We start from the raw sequence: 17,648 nt of genomic DNA on the forward strand, positions 1-17,648 counted from the left end.
CTGCTAAACATCTTGCAATGCATCAGACAGATCTCTACAACAAAGAATTATCTGCCTCAAAACAGCAGTAGTGATGACGTGGAGAAACTCGGTTTTCTAGAGTATGATATTCTCCAGTTACAACATACAGATATTCTATGATCTTAATTCACTGTCAACAGAATTAGTTCCAAACTAACAACGATCCAGGTGACATGCAGAATGCATAAGTCTGGATTATAAAGGCTCCAAGTCACCTTTTTGAAGTTTCTTAGCATAAATGCACATTCTCGTTTTTTACAATTACATTTTTAATTGGTCTTGCTACCTTAGATGAAATGACTCAGCTGTTCTTTGTCTCAATTGGACTTCCTCTTGTTTTTCAGGAACAATACCAGTTTGTCTATAAAGCAATGCTCAGCTTGGTCAGCACTAAAGAAAATGGAAATGGTCCCATGACAGTGGACAAAAATGGTGCTGTTCTCATTGCAGATGAATCAGACCCTGCCGAGAGCATGGAATCTCTAGTGTGATTGGAATCCTGAAAGGGCACTTAATTTGTAAAACTTCTGAAGACTGAGAACTTTTTTGAGGCCTTTTTTGCCAGACTCTAGGTTATACAATAACCCAGTTACTTTTTTACACTGATAAAAGTTTTGATATTTATTTTTTGCCATTTTATGTCTTAATGGTATCCTACTGAGCATTTGCACCTCTGTTCATTTCACACAGTGAAACGCAGTTTTCCCTAGTTTGCACTATATGATCAGTGTTACTGCCTATAATCTAATACTAAAGCAAGCCCTGATGTGACATTCCATGACAACATACATGCTACTTTTTAGTTCAGTACAGTGAAGGTCTTTGTTATGACAGTGGATCTTGGTTTATTATTATTATTATTATTATTATTATTATTATTATTGCTAGAGCAGTTGCATCCTCCTAGCAGGCAATGCTGAGCTTTTCCTCAGTCCTCTCCTATTTTTTTCAGGCACTGCTCCATGCTGTCTGCCTTCTGTATTTTAATGGAGTGAATGGGCATTGTTTTCTTTTAAGGAGTAGCAGGTTCCTGGGAGCTACTAAGACAGTCTATCAACCTCATGGCCTTGAAACAGTTCCATTTATGATGGTGAAGGTATCCATTAAGAAATTAGAAGGCTTTAAGAGCTTTATGTGAACATCACTTATTAGTTAAAGTTATATTCATAGCCTAAAAAAATGCCCAACTGTGTCAAAATAAAGGATATCTCTGCATTACAATTTTCACAGTAGCTATGTGGACGGTGTGTGTTATTTCCATCTTGACCCTCTGAAATAGCTACACCCTACAATGAGGGCTATCTTTTACAATAGAGATATGGCAATATTTTACACATCTCACCTATCCTGTTAGTAACTCTCCATTCATGCTTTTTGGTTTCTAACATCACACCTCATGGCAAATAGAATAGTGAAAATTTCTGCAGGTGTGTAATTTTGAAATTAGTCCTCTAAAATATCCCTATTACTCATATAGCTATCTAATAAAAACTACCTATATAGTTAACATTCTTTTCTTTCCTTTTTTGCCAAATGTTTCCTGATAAACCCCATAAATATATACGTTCTTCTACTTAGGATAAAAGTGAAAATACTGTATTAGCTAAAGTCTTGGGATAGATTCCCAAGTCTTGTGTAGATTCCCACACATGGATAAGTCTGATTCAGAGAGAGGAAATCAGAATCTTAAACAGAAGGGGAGATCAACATTCTCAAGTAGATTTTAAAAGGAGATGGCTTTGTGTGCTCTTGTGTTGTGGAGCCCCCAGAACAGACACTTCACTCAAAGAGGCTGATAATCATTACACAGAACCCAAGGAAGTTATTTGATCTAGCCTCGGGAACCGTATTTACCCGGAGTAACTACATAATTGGGAAATTAGAAGCATTAATAAGAAATTTCAGTTCAGTTAGAAAAATAAGCTACTACTGAGATCTGTTCTATTACGTATTTGCATTTGAGGAATAACTTCTGTTAGAAGTGAAATCATCACCAGAACTGGGCCTGTCACAGAGAAAAGGGTTTTGGTTAATTTTTATGTCAATAAACTTCGACCAAAAAAATCCATACTGGCTACTATCATACTATCTGGGTAGGCTCTATAACATTAATGATAATCAGTGCTGAGGTTCTATTGACCTTCAGTTGGCTGTCTATGAAGTTTGTCAGAGTGGTGCTATGGAACCAAAGCTGCAAAGGAGAGGCTACAGGCCCAAGTTTGGGAGTTCCAATGCAGAGGCCAGGTTGATGGAGTTTTCATGAACTATGCACCTTGCCAGGGTTAATCTCATGTTTTCATCACAGAAATTCTGTAACATGGAAAACAGTCCACTGTTCACGAACCGTGTAGGTGAGGCTTAAGAAAAGGTGTACAAGTGAGTAGTGTGCTAAATGGTATGTGCTAGAGGAAAGCAACACCTTTGCAGCCCCGCTGCTCCCATCACAGATAATACCAGGAAGCTCTACCGAACACCTGAGGAAGAAAGCTGAACATAGGACCACCACCACTGCCAGAGGCTGAGAGGAATCAGGAAGGGCAAGACTGCAGATCATGGCAAGAGCTAGATCATTTCAGTCAATTAAGCAGATTACACTTCATTTATATATTGATAGGCGTGAACTCTTTTTAGTAGTTGGCACATATTGGACTTTCAGAAGTCATGTTCAAGTTGGGGCTCATGGTCCCTTGGTAATTTTTTCTCTTACAAGTTAACATTGGTTAGAAAACAGCAAGTGTTTCCTTCTGTGCTTAGAGCGGGCTCAAGTCCTGGGAAGGCTTAAGTTCCAACACAGTTCTGTGACCATTTCTTACAAAGGTATCATAGTCATAATAAAAGAAATATAGCTAGTAAACAGAAACATTTAAAAGGATGGTTTGAAGTTCCCTGAGAAAGTATGTGTCCATAGTGGGCTTGAACCAGTCTACAAATCCTGACACACTGAAATCTGAGCAATTGCTATTTGCCCATCTTGCCAAAGTGGTCCAAACACACTTCAGTGAGGACAGTTCTATTCAGCAGTTCCTCACTTTCCCCAGAGAGTGTATCCTGAATATTATTCTTCATTTGTTATCGATGTTAGTATTCTTGCATCTTTCCAGAGGCAGAGAGTTTCAAAGATAGTGTTTTCTTTGAGACATAAACACACTGCTGAACTACACAACAAGGTTATTACCACTTGCACTCAGGGGGAAAGGAAATAGCTATTGCAGACTAACATGTGCTATCTTATAAAATAAGCTTATTGGGTGTATGAATTTAGCTCTAGGTGAACAAAATGCACTCTTTGTACAATACTGAGTTGCAGTGATGAGACCAAGTGGCCATGCTGGGCATCAGAGAAGACCCATATTGCCATGAGGAGAACTCTTGCATCCAAAAGCCACATCATCTTTTATATATGTGTGTGTGTGTTTAAAAAAGTTACTTCTGAATTTCAAGAATAAGATTAATTGAATTGGCTTTCCTAAATGTTTATGCCTTGGAGCTTTTAGAGTCTATTTCAAGTTGAAGAGTCCAGCATGGTCAGAGAAGGTTATGGTGTTCAAGGTTTGGCTGTTGGAAATTTTAGCCCAGAGTGACATACCGAAATCAACAAATAACCTTAATTATTTTATAATGACACAGCACAACTGCCTTGTTACGAATTTTTTCTTAAATGCATATATATTTAAAAATTAAAATATAGATACCAATTTACCAAAGATACATATTACTAATTCTAAGCAAAAAATAAACCCAAACTTATCACAATTTAAGAAGTAATAATCAAAATGTAGTTTGTCTTAAGAATTTAGCAGTTATACTGGAAAATGCATTTTCAACTCTTACGTTCTAAATTTTATGTTCAAATGGTGCCAGTGAATTTTTTATATGAAGGGAAAATGCCTGCTTTTTTTTTTTTTTAACAGCTATAATTTCACTTACCCCTTTGCGCTTTCCCTTAGTTGCAATTAACATGCAATATTGGCTTCACTTATCTCTAGAAAGAAGGCATGCTACAAATAGGAAGGAATTGTAATAGTATTTGGCCTCTACTTTGTCTTAGCTGTTAAACTGTTTTTAGTATTTTTGTTAAATATTTGCAAAGGGAAGCATTTTCTACAGAGGATAATTACTTTCAAGAAAAATATCTTGAGTTTTAAGAAATAAACATCTCCAGAAAAGGAGACAGCCAATTTTATAAAATGTTGCAACTCTCCAACATTTGGGGTAGTGACTCCTTTTTTGTTAGGACATTTGAAACTAGCAAGCAGCCATTGTTTCTAAAAAAGAAAAAAGAAAAAAAAACCTCAGCCTTCATGTTAATTCATGTTTCTTTCACTTCATTTTGAAATAGCTAAAATCATTAAAACTGTAAATATTTTGTTGCTTGGATAAGCATCTTCTGGGAACTTTGTATCTATGGTATATAATCATAGAATTTTATATTTTCATATAAAGCTAATTTTTTTTCTAGTTTCAACTCCGTCATAGTCTTTTTGTTTTGTTTTGGGTTTTTTTTTGTTTGGTTGGTTGGTTTTTTGATTTTTGTTTTTTTGTGGTGGATATGTGAATTCAACTTTCTGTGTATTGAAGTAGCAAAAACCATCTTTGCATTCCGAAAGATCCAACATGTGTTATTTCTTTGATGCAGTGATTGTGAAAATTGGGTTTTCTTTCTTAATTCCATTGACCATTTGTGCAATAGGAATTAGACATAATTAGTCACTGAATACATTCGTTGCATTGACCCATTTGGAAAAAGTGGTTGGTTTGTTTTTTTTTTTTTAGTTTGTTCAGGGGGGGAAGGGTTTTGTAACCTGAAATTTTTCCCTTTTTTCTTCTGTTTAAAACTATATCAAATCATTCTATTATAGTGTTATTTAATATGTAAATTGTATTGCTATACATAAAATAAAGTATGGTTTTTGATGTATTCATTAGTGCTGAGCATTTCTATGAAAATATGTCCAATAAAATTAAGTTACTTGTCTCCCTTAACAGATCACCTGCCAACCTTTATACCTGCCAACTCTTTGTCTTAGTTTTCATGGTAGTAAAATAAATGTTAAGAGCATCTTTACATAGGCAGCAAACCAAAAAGAAATGTCTTTTCTGAGTTCTTCCATCTTTAAAGAATGAAGAATGACCAAGTTTTACCTACATTTGGAATCAAACCTTATTCACATTATGAACCTGCTAAGTTATAAGCATAATTACTATTTTCTCCAGTCTATCAACTAGATTTATAGCAACTTCTCCCTCTTAATTATTTACTATGTTGGATGAAGGATGTATCCTGCTAAGACTATTGGAGAATCTATGAGATGTAGGATCACTACAATTGCTTCTACTTATAAGCAATTTTGACATTTCCAAACAGGGAGGGGTACACAGGTCTCAAACTTGGCAGCTTGGGCCCACCATTCTCTTCGAACTTTCAGTAGGCTCACATCAGGAGCTCAATTCTTACTACCAGGGACCCAATTTTTCTTTCCCACAGGGATGAAGAGCTTACATTTCATTCTCCCTAAGTAACTGGGAATTTAAGAAACAATATTAATCTAATCTATTCTATCACAATCTCTTAGACCAATTCCAGCAAAAAAATAATGAATCTCTCTGATGATAAACCCTAGTCTTCCCCAAATTATACCCACAGAGACTCAATACTCTGTATCACAGAGCACAGCACAAACTGATGGCCCATAGATCGTATTCATCCACAGATATATGTTATTTGGCCCATAATTTTAACTATTTTTAAATTTTATTTATTTATTTAAGTAGACTCTACACACCCAACATGGGACTTAAACTCACAACCCTGAGATCAAGAGTAAGATGCTCTACCAACTGAGCCAGCCGGGTGCCCCATGGCCCATAATCTTAAAAATTCACTTAGCTACCTACCAACATCTTAAGAAATGGAAACTTTCACATTAAGATTCAGATTTCAAACTCCTTTCAAAAATGCGCACAGTGTTAATACAGCAGGCTCACATTCTCAAATGGCACTAACAAGCTGGACCGGGAGTCACAGTTGCTCCTTTTGATGCTTGTACTCTCCAGTTCACCAGGGTCTCCCCCATCTCTCCTGTCACCTTATGTCTGCCCCCTATCAGCCATTTAAATAACCTGCCTGGATTCTATGAGCAATTGCATAAGAATTTTGAGATCATCTTCCATCATTTAAAATCCTAAGAAGCCAGCATGGGACTTATAAGCCCACCCAAAATGGCTCCCTGCAGAAGCAGTTATAACTGTTCAAAATAATTAACCAAATTAATTCTCTACTACCTGATTTTTACTGTCAGAATAGAACTATAGACAAGGATGCCTCATTTCTGCTATCAAGAATGGGGCAAAGAAACAAGAGTGCAAAAAGCTACTACAAGAACTCCCATTTTCTAACAGTTAAAATTCAGATTGTTAAGAACTATAGGATTTAGCAACAAGTTACTAGTAACTATGCCTAGATTCAGAGACAGGATTAAGGACACTGGCTTTATATTTATGACTGTGTTGGTAAGAGCATAAAGGCACTAGCAAATAAGAACCAGAAGCTGGGAACTGGCAAGGTAAAATTGGCTTTTGTGATTATCGAGTTTGGCAAGACAGATAATCAGAAAAGAAAGAAAGATAATTAGACCAGCAGTTTATCTGAACCTAACAATGACATTATGTTGCTCACAAATTGAAAAATAGGAAATTAACTTTATCTGATTTATGGTAATTTGAAAAGCATTTGACTTGAATAGTTACTGGCCCATAAGCTAATTATCTTCCTTCCCTTCCCCACACTCTACTTCTGCAGGGCATAAAGTCAGGCTTTGTGGCAAGAGCCAGTGAGCCTTGCAAAAAGCTTAGGCGAACATTCTAAATTATAGATAAATTTAGCATTCTGTTAGAATTCATCCCAAAAGCATTTGCTCAATGTCTATCACAGGGCACATGTTAGTTATACCCTGTACAGAATGTAAAGTTGTTGGCAGAGGCATTTCAAGTCATATGAGGCAAAAGTTACAACTTAATCCTAAAAACTCGTTCTTCAACTCACTCAAAAATACTTATTTGGCTCTATCGTAGAGATGGAGTACAAAAGACTATTGTGCAACACTGTTAGCAAAGAAGTAAAATCTGTAACCACGGACTCCCTAACTTACACACTGCTCACACAACTCTATTTTATATTAAACTTGCCTCCAGAACTTAGCATTTTCCCACGGGGGAAAAAAATTGTTAAAGAATAAGGACTATAGGGGCGCCTGGGTGGCTCAGGCGGTGAAGCGTCTGCCTTCGGCTCAGGTGATGATCCCAGGATTGAGTCCCACATTGGGCTCCCTGTTCCATGGGGAGTCCTGCTTCTCCCTGTCCCTCTGCCTGCCACTCCCCCTGCTTGTGCTCTGTCAAATGATAAAAAAAAAAAAAAAAGGAATAAGGACTACAATCCATACAGCCAAAGTGTCCAGTCAAGTTGGCCACTGACTGACAGTGATTTGGGGCAAGCTGCTTGACTTCTCTAAATGCCATTTTCCTCACCTGTAAAACAGAGAAATCAATGTTTACCTCCCAGGACCTGCTGTGAGGAGTGAATGAGATGCATGCAAAGCTCTTGGGACAGTAAATTAATATTAACCATTATAACGATCCTATCACCTAGCTTTATTTTTTTAATTGCTTAGCCGACCTTTTGTCAATCATGAAACAAAAAGTCAACAACCTGAGCTTACCCAATTAAATAGTAATACTGAAAAATTTCCTTCATTGATGAGGAAGCTCACCTCATCAAAGTAGATCCAAGGGAGGTAGATGGAAATGAAGGTGAACAATGAAAGTAGTCCATGTATCCTATAGCCCAAAAACAAGAGTGCCAGAAGCAGGGAATGAACACATATACACAGTGTCCCATATGCTGAATACTTCTCTTCTAATGGTTTAAATCTCTCAGTGCATTTTAAGAACTTTTTTTAGAAAAGCTCCATAGTTTGAGAAAAGTCAAATATATTTGTTAACGTCAAACCCAAGTGCAGAATACTACATAGCACTGTGATAAATATGAACATTTCTACACTAGCTATAAGGCCCTATCTCAACTCCCAAACACTATAAACTAATATGAACAGTGATAATTCCTTTTTCCTCAGCCATTTTTATCTTCTACAGCTCTCAATACTTTTCAATATATCACTCTCATTATCAACCACCGTCTTCCCTCACCCTAGACCAGAGTTGGCCTCTTTAGCCACTCACTATTCTACTGTGAAGAAATGGCCATAAATTAGAGACATTTCCTGGTTTTGTAACAGATTCTTAAAGCCTATCAAGTATTATTTCAGAGTATCACCCTACGTAAATAAGATCATGTTTCCTCTGCCAAAACTTTGTCGATTATTGAAGGAAGAACAATCAGAATGAATTATGATTATTTAATATTACAACTTTTGGTGCTTTAACAATATATTAAAATGTATATTCTGATAGGGCCGCCTGGGTGGTGCAGTAGGTTAAGCAACCAACTCTTGGTTTCCACTGGGGTCATGATTTCAGGGTCATGAGATCAAGCCCCCCGTCGGGCTCTGAGCTCAGTGGGATACTAGGTATGAAACATTTTTCATGGAAAGCTGCACATTAGTTATGTGAACTTAAGCTCAACTTACTGATATGCACCATGTATTAAGACACCTCTTGTTGGGAGTAAATTCTCACATTCCTTAAGAATATTCAAACTGGGGGCACCTGGGTGGCTCAGATGGTTGAGCGTCTGCCTTCGGCTCGGGTCATGGTCCCGGGGTCCTGGGATCGAGTCCCACATCGGGCTCCCTGATCCTTGGGAGCCTGCTTCTCCCTCTGCCTCTCTCTCTCTCTGTCTCTCATGAATGAATGAATAAAATCTTTAAAAAAAAAAATATTCAAACTGGGGGCACCTAGGTAGCTTAGTTGGTAGAGAATGCGGCTCTTGATCTCGGGGTTATAAGTTCAAACCCCATGGTGGGTGTAGAGATTACTTGAAAAGTAAAAATCTTTAAAAACAAAAAAAAAAGAGGGGTTCCTGGGTACCTCAGTTGGTTGAGCCTCCAACTTTTGGTTTCAGCTCAGGTTATGATCTCAGGGTCGTGAGGGCTCCAGGCTGAGCATGGAGCCTACTTAGGAACCTCTCTCTCCCTCTCTCTCTGTCCTCCCCTGCTCCCCACTCATGCTCACTAAAATAAAATTATAAAAAGAAAGAATGTTTGAACTGGATTTTGTGTCATAACATCCCAACAGGTTGTCCAGGATTCTTTATTTTTAAGCTTTCACCGTACCAATAATGAAATATTCTCTACTAGAAAAAAAAAAATTTCCTATTTGCCTCCTTACCCTTATTTTTTAAATGCCTCATGCAGGTGTATGTATGTGAGCATCCAGGCCATACAGTTCCAAAACCATCCCTCGGCTTTTAAAAATTATCTCACAGTTTTTAAAAAATGATGGAGAATTTTGCTGTCTTCAAAAAGGATTTGGACTTAATTATCCCCTAAAATTCTAAGTAGTACTAAGGAAAACATCAAGTGCTGCAGCACCTGACCCCACCACCATCTCCCTCAAGAGCTCCCCTTTTGATTGATGTTCTAAAATTTCTCTGGGTTAGATTCATAGGTAACCCATATCTCTTCAGAAGGGTATACATCAGAGCAAGTGAATTATGGCCGCTTAGCTGGCAGTAGCTATAATCTATTTTTCCTATCTCTATCATATTCTCTATTTATAAAACATAAACACTGCGGAAAGCATGGTTATGTTTACCGCAAAGACAGTCCAAATAAAAATACAGACGGTCTCTAGAACTTTATGGTATACTATAACACCTTCACTGACAACTATGTTTACAATTAAAAAAAAAAAAAACTTAAAGGACTTAGGGCTGCCTTATCCCAATAATTCAGGCAAAAGTAAACTGAAATCTTATCAACTTCCCTATATCTGTAACTCATGACCTTTACCTTTACCTCCCTCCTGTTACAGCAGAAAAGGTGTCCTTGCTCCTATTTAAGACAGCCCTTCCATCTTCCATGACTTGTTAATGGCCCATTCTTGTCTCTCAAGGACTTCATCTGTGCATTAGCTTTCCTGTCAACTTAAGTCAGATGATACCTTGCTTTCTCTACTGAATCATTCATTTTGGCATGCAAATACACTCTATTATCACCACCTTAGAAAAACCTTCTCTTGATGCCAAGAATCTTTTGACTAGCATCTCATTTGGTGTTTCCCTCTGATTATTAAACTTCATAAGAATTGTCTAGAGTGATAAGATCCATTCCTTACTTCCATTCTCTCAACCTGTGTAAACTGGGATTCCAGCAGAAGCATCCCACAACTCTAAGTTCTCCAAATACCTTGTTCTTTCCCCTCAACTCCACTAATTTGTTAGCAATCAACCACACCACTTTCTTCTTTCAGCACTCAACAAATATTTACACAGCAATCACTATGTACCAGGAGAGTAAGAATTACAGCAAACTTATCATAAACCATTCAAGCCATAAAACAATGGAGTGACATATTTAAAGTCACAAAAGGAAAAATCTGTCAGCCCCAAATTCTATATTTAGTGAATAAGTATTCTTTCACAATTATTTATATAAATGGATAAAACTTATTTTCTATCTAGAGCTATACTCTTTTTTTTAAAGATTTTATTTATTTACTTATTTGTGGGGGGAGAAAGCACAAGCAGGGGGGAGGAGCAGAGGGAGTGGGAGAAGCAGACTCCCCAATGAGCAGGGAGCCCAATGCAGGGCTTGATCCCAATACCCTGGGATCATGACCTGAGCCAAAGGCAGACGCTTAACTGACTGAGCCACCCAGGTGCCGCAGAGCTATACTCTTAAAGGCTGTTTTTATTTTCCAAATGAAACTTAACACTTGCTGAAGATATATTTTCCTGATCATGTTCACCAAATGATTTAATGATAACCTAATTAGGAGGTGTCAAAGTATCTTGCTTAGGGAAAAGTTAGTACAATCCCTATGTAAAACTACCAACTAAAAACAGCTCAAATTAGTAGAGAGAATGTTATTATCACACTTATCCTTTGCCATTGAAATAAGATTATGTCGCTTTGTTAAAGAGTCCAAAGAAACAGATAACTACACCCAGATTCATATCCGTATTATGCAACAAGAGAAAATGAAATAAAAAACATAAGATTAAATCCATTATTGGAGAATAACCAGTACATCTTCAAAAGACACTTTGGCAGAGATCTGAAGAAATCAAAGTACATTGTTGAGTTTGCATGAGGCAGGCTACGTGCAAGCCACATGAGATATGGTGCAAAAGAGATAAAAGAAAATATGTTTAACAAATGTATTCAAAAACATTTTTAGAGAATGCAAGAACAAAACTCTGTTAATTAATCTCCTTTAAAAACCAACCAATTTAATCTTGTCAATCTTCCTTGGAACATTCAATTGTTTTCTTTCTGTACCATATCAGACGTTACCTCCTGGCTTTAATGTCATTATTCCTCCCTTTACTACTACCATTTATCCAACCTTACATTTCTTCTCCTCTTAAACTCACACTTCTATTCTAGCAAAGTCCATTCTATTCACTCAATGATGCAAAGACACTGTTTCATTCCTATACTTAGACATTTGCTAGTCAGTCCTCTCACTTGGAATGCCCTTCCCTTCACTCCTATCCAATGCTCTGATTTCTCCTGGAAACTATTTCTGATTAGTTAACCTTGAAGTTTAAATAGTAAGATGAACCACTTGGTTCTTATATTCTTGCTTTGACAATTTGTCCTAAATCTGTTTTTCATCTTGTTACATAGGAGTTGTTCCTGAGAAGTTAAAGGTGGTGAGTAAAGAATGAGAACATGAGATAGGTCTTACCCTGTAAGGAGAAACAAGCACAAAAAGATAAAATGGCCAACACTCCCCAAAAAGCATTGGATAGAGTCATGTCCATTTAACATAAGCTGATGAGTAGATAACCTCTCAATTATGACTATATGACCTGGGGACTTCCAGTAACTGAGAGCTGTATAAAGAGAATGTATGATGACTAAAGATTATTTATGTTCCTAAATATGTCCGAGTTTTTCAAAATAAAAGTAATGTTCTACAGAGAGAACACTCATGCTCAAAAAGTATGTTATAGGAGTGGACCAGAGGTCAGTCCCTCTTTTATTTTTTCATTTTAATTTTTTAAAGATTTATTTATTTGAGAGAGAGAGAATGAGCAGGTGCGGGTGTAGGGGGAGGGGCAGAGAAAGGGGGGGAAAGAGTATCTCCAGCATACTCCCTGCTGAGCAAGGGCTCGCTCCCACCACCCTGAGATCATGACTTGAGCCAAACCAAGAGTCAGATACTCAACCGATTGAGCCACTCCGGTACTCCAGTCAATCCATCTTTTAAATGTTAAGTCAGACTTCAACCAAGAACTACGAAACTAGGGAAAGCAACTATCATAACAGTTTTAAATTTACTGAACATGTTTTACATACTTCTCCTTGCATATCCTAAGCCTGGCAGAACATAAGAACAATGTAAAATAATATGCGGTCTCTCTTATACGCACCAAAAATATATACAGATCTGAATGTTAAATGACAGTACATGCCAGTTTATCATTAGGTCCCAAACAGACTAGGATTATTAACAAAACAAGTGCCATGGCAGTTAAGAGGAAAAGTTGAAGAAGGAAATAACACTAAAGTGTAACCCGAAAAGATGGCTGGATATTCAGCGACAAAATAAGTAATGAAGGACCTGCAGTTTATGTGAATATTGGGGTAAGTCTTGAATAAGCAAAATTTTCATCTAAAAAAAAATATCAGCTTGGAAAAGGGGGTCGAGGTCTATGCCATGGAAAACCTTAAATATTAGGCTAAAGAGAGGGGCGCCTGGGTGGCTCAGTCGTTAAACGTCTGCCTTCAGCTCAGGTCATGATCCCAGGGTCCTGGGATCGAGCCCCACATCAGGCTCCCTGCTCCGCGGGAAGCCTGCTTCTCCCTCTCCCACTCCCCCTGCTTGTGTTCCCTCTCTCGCTGTGTCTCTCTCTGTCAAATAAATAAATAAAATCTTTTTTTTTTTTTTTTTAAGATTTTGTTAATCTTTAAGATCCCAGGACGCCGGAATCATGACCTGAGCCGAAGGCAGCCGCTTTACCAACTGAGCCACCCAGGCGCCCTAAATAAAATCTTTAAAAAAAAAAAAAAATTAGGCTAAAGAGTTGGGCTTGACTTTGCCGGAAGGTGAGAGCCATTGAAGATGTAGGTATATCAATAACATGACTGCCAAACAAAGACTACACAACAGACCATTTCTTGGTTAGTCCAGTTAACTCAAATAATTTTCCTGAAAACATAGCTCTTCTCAAAGATAGATCTGAATTTTCCCATGCAGCTTTAGATAAGGTTCATGCTACTAAAAGTGGCCCTAGGAGTGACTGTATATTTTAAATACAAACAGTATGGCTCTCTTTTAAACAGTAAATCAGAAATAGCTGAATCTTTTTCATACATCTGGGGATTAAACGGTATTATAATTTTGTGCTTTCAAGAAATACCTCGAAGTCCAATAGATTTGTCAATTCTACTCTAAGAAACTTTGTACATTTAAAAACATTTTAAAATTAAGGGTAGATTATTTATCGGTGACTTTTGAGAATTAATTTTTATAAGTTCCAGAATGAAAAATGAATACACAGTAATTTTGAGTCTAAAAAGCATGGGAAAATTAGTTCACAAAGCCTAATAAAAAAGACAAAGGACGTAAAGACACTATTACAAGATTTACTCTAAGAAATTTACTTTTATTTGCATATTAAATAAATGTATAAATATCTTTATTCACCTGCTAAATAAGCTTAGAATTTCTCAGTCTTTACAGCTCATGTTATCTCAGAGATGAGAGAAAATACTATCTTTGAAAAGATATTAACTGGAATAGTCTTAAGCTAAATCGGAACAAAAATACACCAGAGGCTTGCTATCATGAGTCCATGAGACAGAACCACATTCCAAGTTAAGCAATTTCTGGTAAGATTTTTACCACACAAGACTATGTATGATACTAAAGAATAATAGTCTAATAAAATAGATCTACTTTATCATTAATGCCCCCCAAAAGTAAAAGCTTTACATTTCACAGTACCTTTCATTTCTGAAAGCACTTTCATATGCATTATTTCATTTGGTCCTCATGAGTATCCTGTGAATTAAAGAAAGTTAATATTTTCCCTTTCTTGCCAATGATGAAACTGAGTTCTTCAGTAGCAAATCTGGAGCTAGAATCCATGTGTTCTAATTCAGTGATATCTCCATTTCACCACCCTGCCTCTCAGCATGTATCAGGGCAAATATCCAATGCATTTCAGTCAAGAAGGTCAAACCTTATAGGCTTATTCACGGCATTAACTGGTTTAAAATTCCTATGATGTCTGGGATAGGAAGATGAGTTTACTCCTTTCATATTCCTTTTCCCTGCATACTTTGTTTAAAGGTGGTGTACTTTTAATGAAGATGTAAATTTTATATGGATATATTTATGTATAGCAAAGTACACAGAGAAATAAATTTAGATAAAATGAAGGGTTTTTTTTCCCACAGAACTTTCCATAAAGTCACATTAAGTACTCTCAACAGACTATATTTAAACTATCAATGAAGACAAAAATGGTGATCTTAAAAGAAATTTGAAAGCATTCACAGCTGTCAGAAATTCATTTGAACCATAAAATTATATAGCTTTGGAAAATAAATAAAATTGGGACACAGGACATAAATGAATGTTCCACTGCTAATCTCCCAAATCATCTTTTTTTAGGAAACTTGTCTCATACAAAGAGATAAAAAGTTCATGTGCAAAACAAAATTATAACAAAAATTACTCAAGAAAATCTTGATTTCAACAGTGCCAAAATACTTCCAAATTTACCAAATTCTCTATGTTGTGTCTATGGTGAATTGCCTCTCTACCAAGAACTTCTACACACTAAGTAGATACAATGCAAAGAAAAATACCAGGGGCGCCTGGGTGGCTCAGTCGGTTGAGCGACTGCCTTCGGCTCAGGTCATGATCCTGGAGTCCCGGGATCGAGTCCCGCATCGGGCTCCCAGCTTGGCAGGGAGTCTGCTTCTCCCTCTGACCCTCCTCCCTCTCATGTTCTCTGTCTCTCATTCTCTCTCTCTCAAATAAATAAATAAAATCTTTAAAAAAAAATTTAAAAAAGAAAGAAAAATACCAAATAAATAATTATTTAATTTTTTTTCTCTGAATCCTAAGTTCTCTGATACCAATTTGAAATATCATGAAACACATCCTCAGGATTTTATTGTCACCCTCAAATGTAAACACTACAGTGTAGATTCAGAAAGGGTAACTTTCTACAAGGTTTTGTATTCATATAATAATCCACATGCAAAAAATCATGCCATGATTTAGTAAGTCATTTACATGAATGTAGTCCTACAAAGCATGTTTAACATACCATTTTTAAATTCTATCACACAATATATAAAGTCAAATTTCTAAAATTGAAAAAAAGCTACTGAGGCTATGGGTTACAACGATGGGCACGTATGTCAAAAGTACAGCACACGAGGTACCTGAGTCATAACTTGCAGTGTCTTCCTAGCTTTGCCCCTGTACCCCTTTCCAAACTTGAAATTTCTCTACTACTCAATACTACCATGGTTGCCTAGATCTTATTTTACAGTTCTGTTAAACAGAATAGGAGGGGATGCTGTTCTAGGTATTGAAGGTACAGCAGTCAGCAAGATGAACTGTGTTCCTGCGCTCATGAAATTTATATTCTAGTGGGAGAGGAAGACAACAAACATGTAAGCAAATTTACCAGATACATAAAGAGACACACACACACACAAATTTGTATCAGGTAGAGGTAAGACGTATTATTAAAAAAAAAAAAAAAAAAAGAAGGTAAGAGGACAGAGAATGATGGGAAAAGGGATTATTTTTGACTAAGTGGGCAAAAAAAAGACTCTCTCAGGGAGTGACATTTACGGAGCAAATAAAGATCTGTGTAAGATGTTCCATGTAGAATGAACATATCTTGAGATGGGGCTGAGCTTGGTGTGCAACAGCAAGATCAGATCGAATGAGGGGGAACCTGGTAAGAAGGTAGTCAGAGAGGTAAGCAGTGCCTGATCAAGCAGAACCTTGTACTGTGTGCAAAGGAGTGTGGATTTTATTCTAAGGGCAATGGAAAGGCACTAAAGGATTTGAGGAAGGGAGTTATGAGTTCTGATTTATGTTTTGAAAAAAAAATCAGATTGTAGAGAAGATTGTAGAAAGGGACAAAGTAGAAAAAGAAAAACTAATGAAGAGGCAATCATACACTTCTTCAGTACTTGCATTTTTGGATCCAAAGTAGGCAGCACATGGTAACTATAGCAAAGCACCCCCAAAACTTAAGGTTACTCTTCAAGAATGAAATTAAAAAGGATCAAAATGCAAAGAACGGGAACAGATATCTATAGATAATATTCAAGAGTATGATGGTGGACATGAAATTGAAAACTTCCCGAAAGACCCCAAAATCTAATTTAATTAGTGTAACCTCAAACAAGTACGACTGGACTGTACCATAACTAAAATAATTAAGCCAATCAATCTTATATGTTATTAAAAAAAAAATGAGGGGCGCCTGGGTGGCTCAGTCTTTAAGCGTCTGCCTTTGGCTCAGGTCATGACCTCAGGGTCCTGGGATTGAGACCCCTGTTGGGTTCCCTTCTCAGCGGGAAGTCTACTTCTCCCTCTCCCTCTGCCCCTCCCCCTGCTTGTGCTCTCTCTCTCTCACTCTCAAATAAATAAAATCTTTTTTAAAAATGAGCTAAAAAAATTAGAGTGGTATACATTGAAAGTTGTAAACCATCAGTTTGTTGTTGTATTTTTTTGTTTTTTATTTGAAATAGTTGCTAACACTGAAAAATCAGAAGATTTCACATGAAAATCCAAATTTCTATCTTCCCTTGAAAAATCAGAAGCTCTGGCAACTCCATATCTATGCAAGGCAATAATCGGCTAGAGATGGGCAGCAATTATATAAATCGTTATAAAATTCTAGTAGAAAGTTCCCTAAGATAGATGGATAAATTCTTTTCCTTTTGTTTTTGAGTAACATGGGACTGTTTTTATGTTGCTTAAAAAAAAAATTTTTTTTATCCTGGGGCACCTGGGTTGGCTCAATTGGTTAAGCAGTTGCCTTTGGCTCAGGTTATGATCCCAGCATCCTGAGATCCAGCCCCACTCAGTGGGGACTCTGCTTCTCCCTCTCCCTCTGCTGCTCTCCTGCTTGTGTGCTCTCTCTCTCTCCCTCAAATAAAATCTTTAAAAAAAAAAATAATTTAAAAAAATTATCCTTGTCAACTTAAATATATTCGACTATCATTTATCAAGGCCCTACTATGAACCAACACCTGCTATTAGGAGTTTGGAGTCTAGGAAAATAACTCCAAGGGCATAAGAACTCTCTACAATGTGATCATCTCTCTTGGAGAGCCTATTGAACATTAATTCTACTAACTCAAAAGACAAATGCTGATTCCAAGATCTGAGTTGTTCAAAGTCCAGCTTCCAGTAGGCTGCCCTGAACCTCCACACCTTTGTGGCTGAGAGGCACTTCA

At 37.0% G+C, this 17,648-nt stretch overlaps 1 protein-coding gene across 4 annotated transcripts in view; it reads left to right on the top strand.

Moving 5' to 3' along the window:
- Positions 1 to 4,939, top strand: part of PTPRG (protein tyrosine phosphatase receptor type G) — a 700,100-nt gene extending 695,161 nt beyond the window's left edge. For all 4 annotated transcript variants that reach the window (XM_081820217.1, XM_081820222.1, XM_081820227.1 and 1 more), the window contains one exon: positions 366 to 4,939. In XM_081820217.1, coding sequence (XP_081676343.1) covers positions 366 to 512 — 147 coding nt within the window. In that variant the 3' untranslated portion in view covers positions 513 to 4,939. The remainder of the gene's footprint in view (positions 1 to 365) is intronic.
- The last annotated feature ends 12,709 nt before the right edge of the window (positions 4,940 to 17,648 follow it).

The sequence above is a fragment of the Leptonychotes weddellii genome, chromosome 1, assembly GCF_054177405.1.
Source record: "Leptonychotes weddellii isolate Sample4059 chromosome 1, ASM5417740v2, whole genome shotgun sequence".
Classification (NCBI taxonomy): Eukaryota; Metazoa; Chordata; class Mammalia; order Carnivora; family Phocidae; genus Leptonychotes; species Leptonychotes weddellii.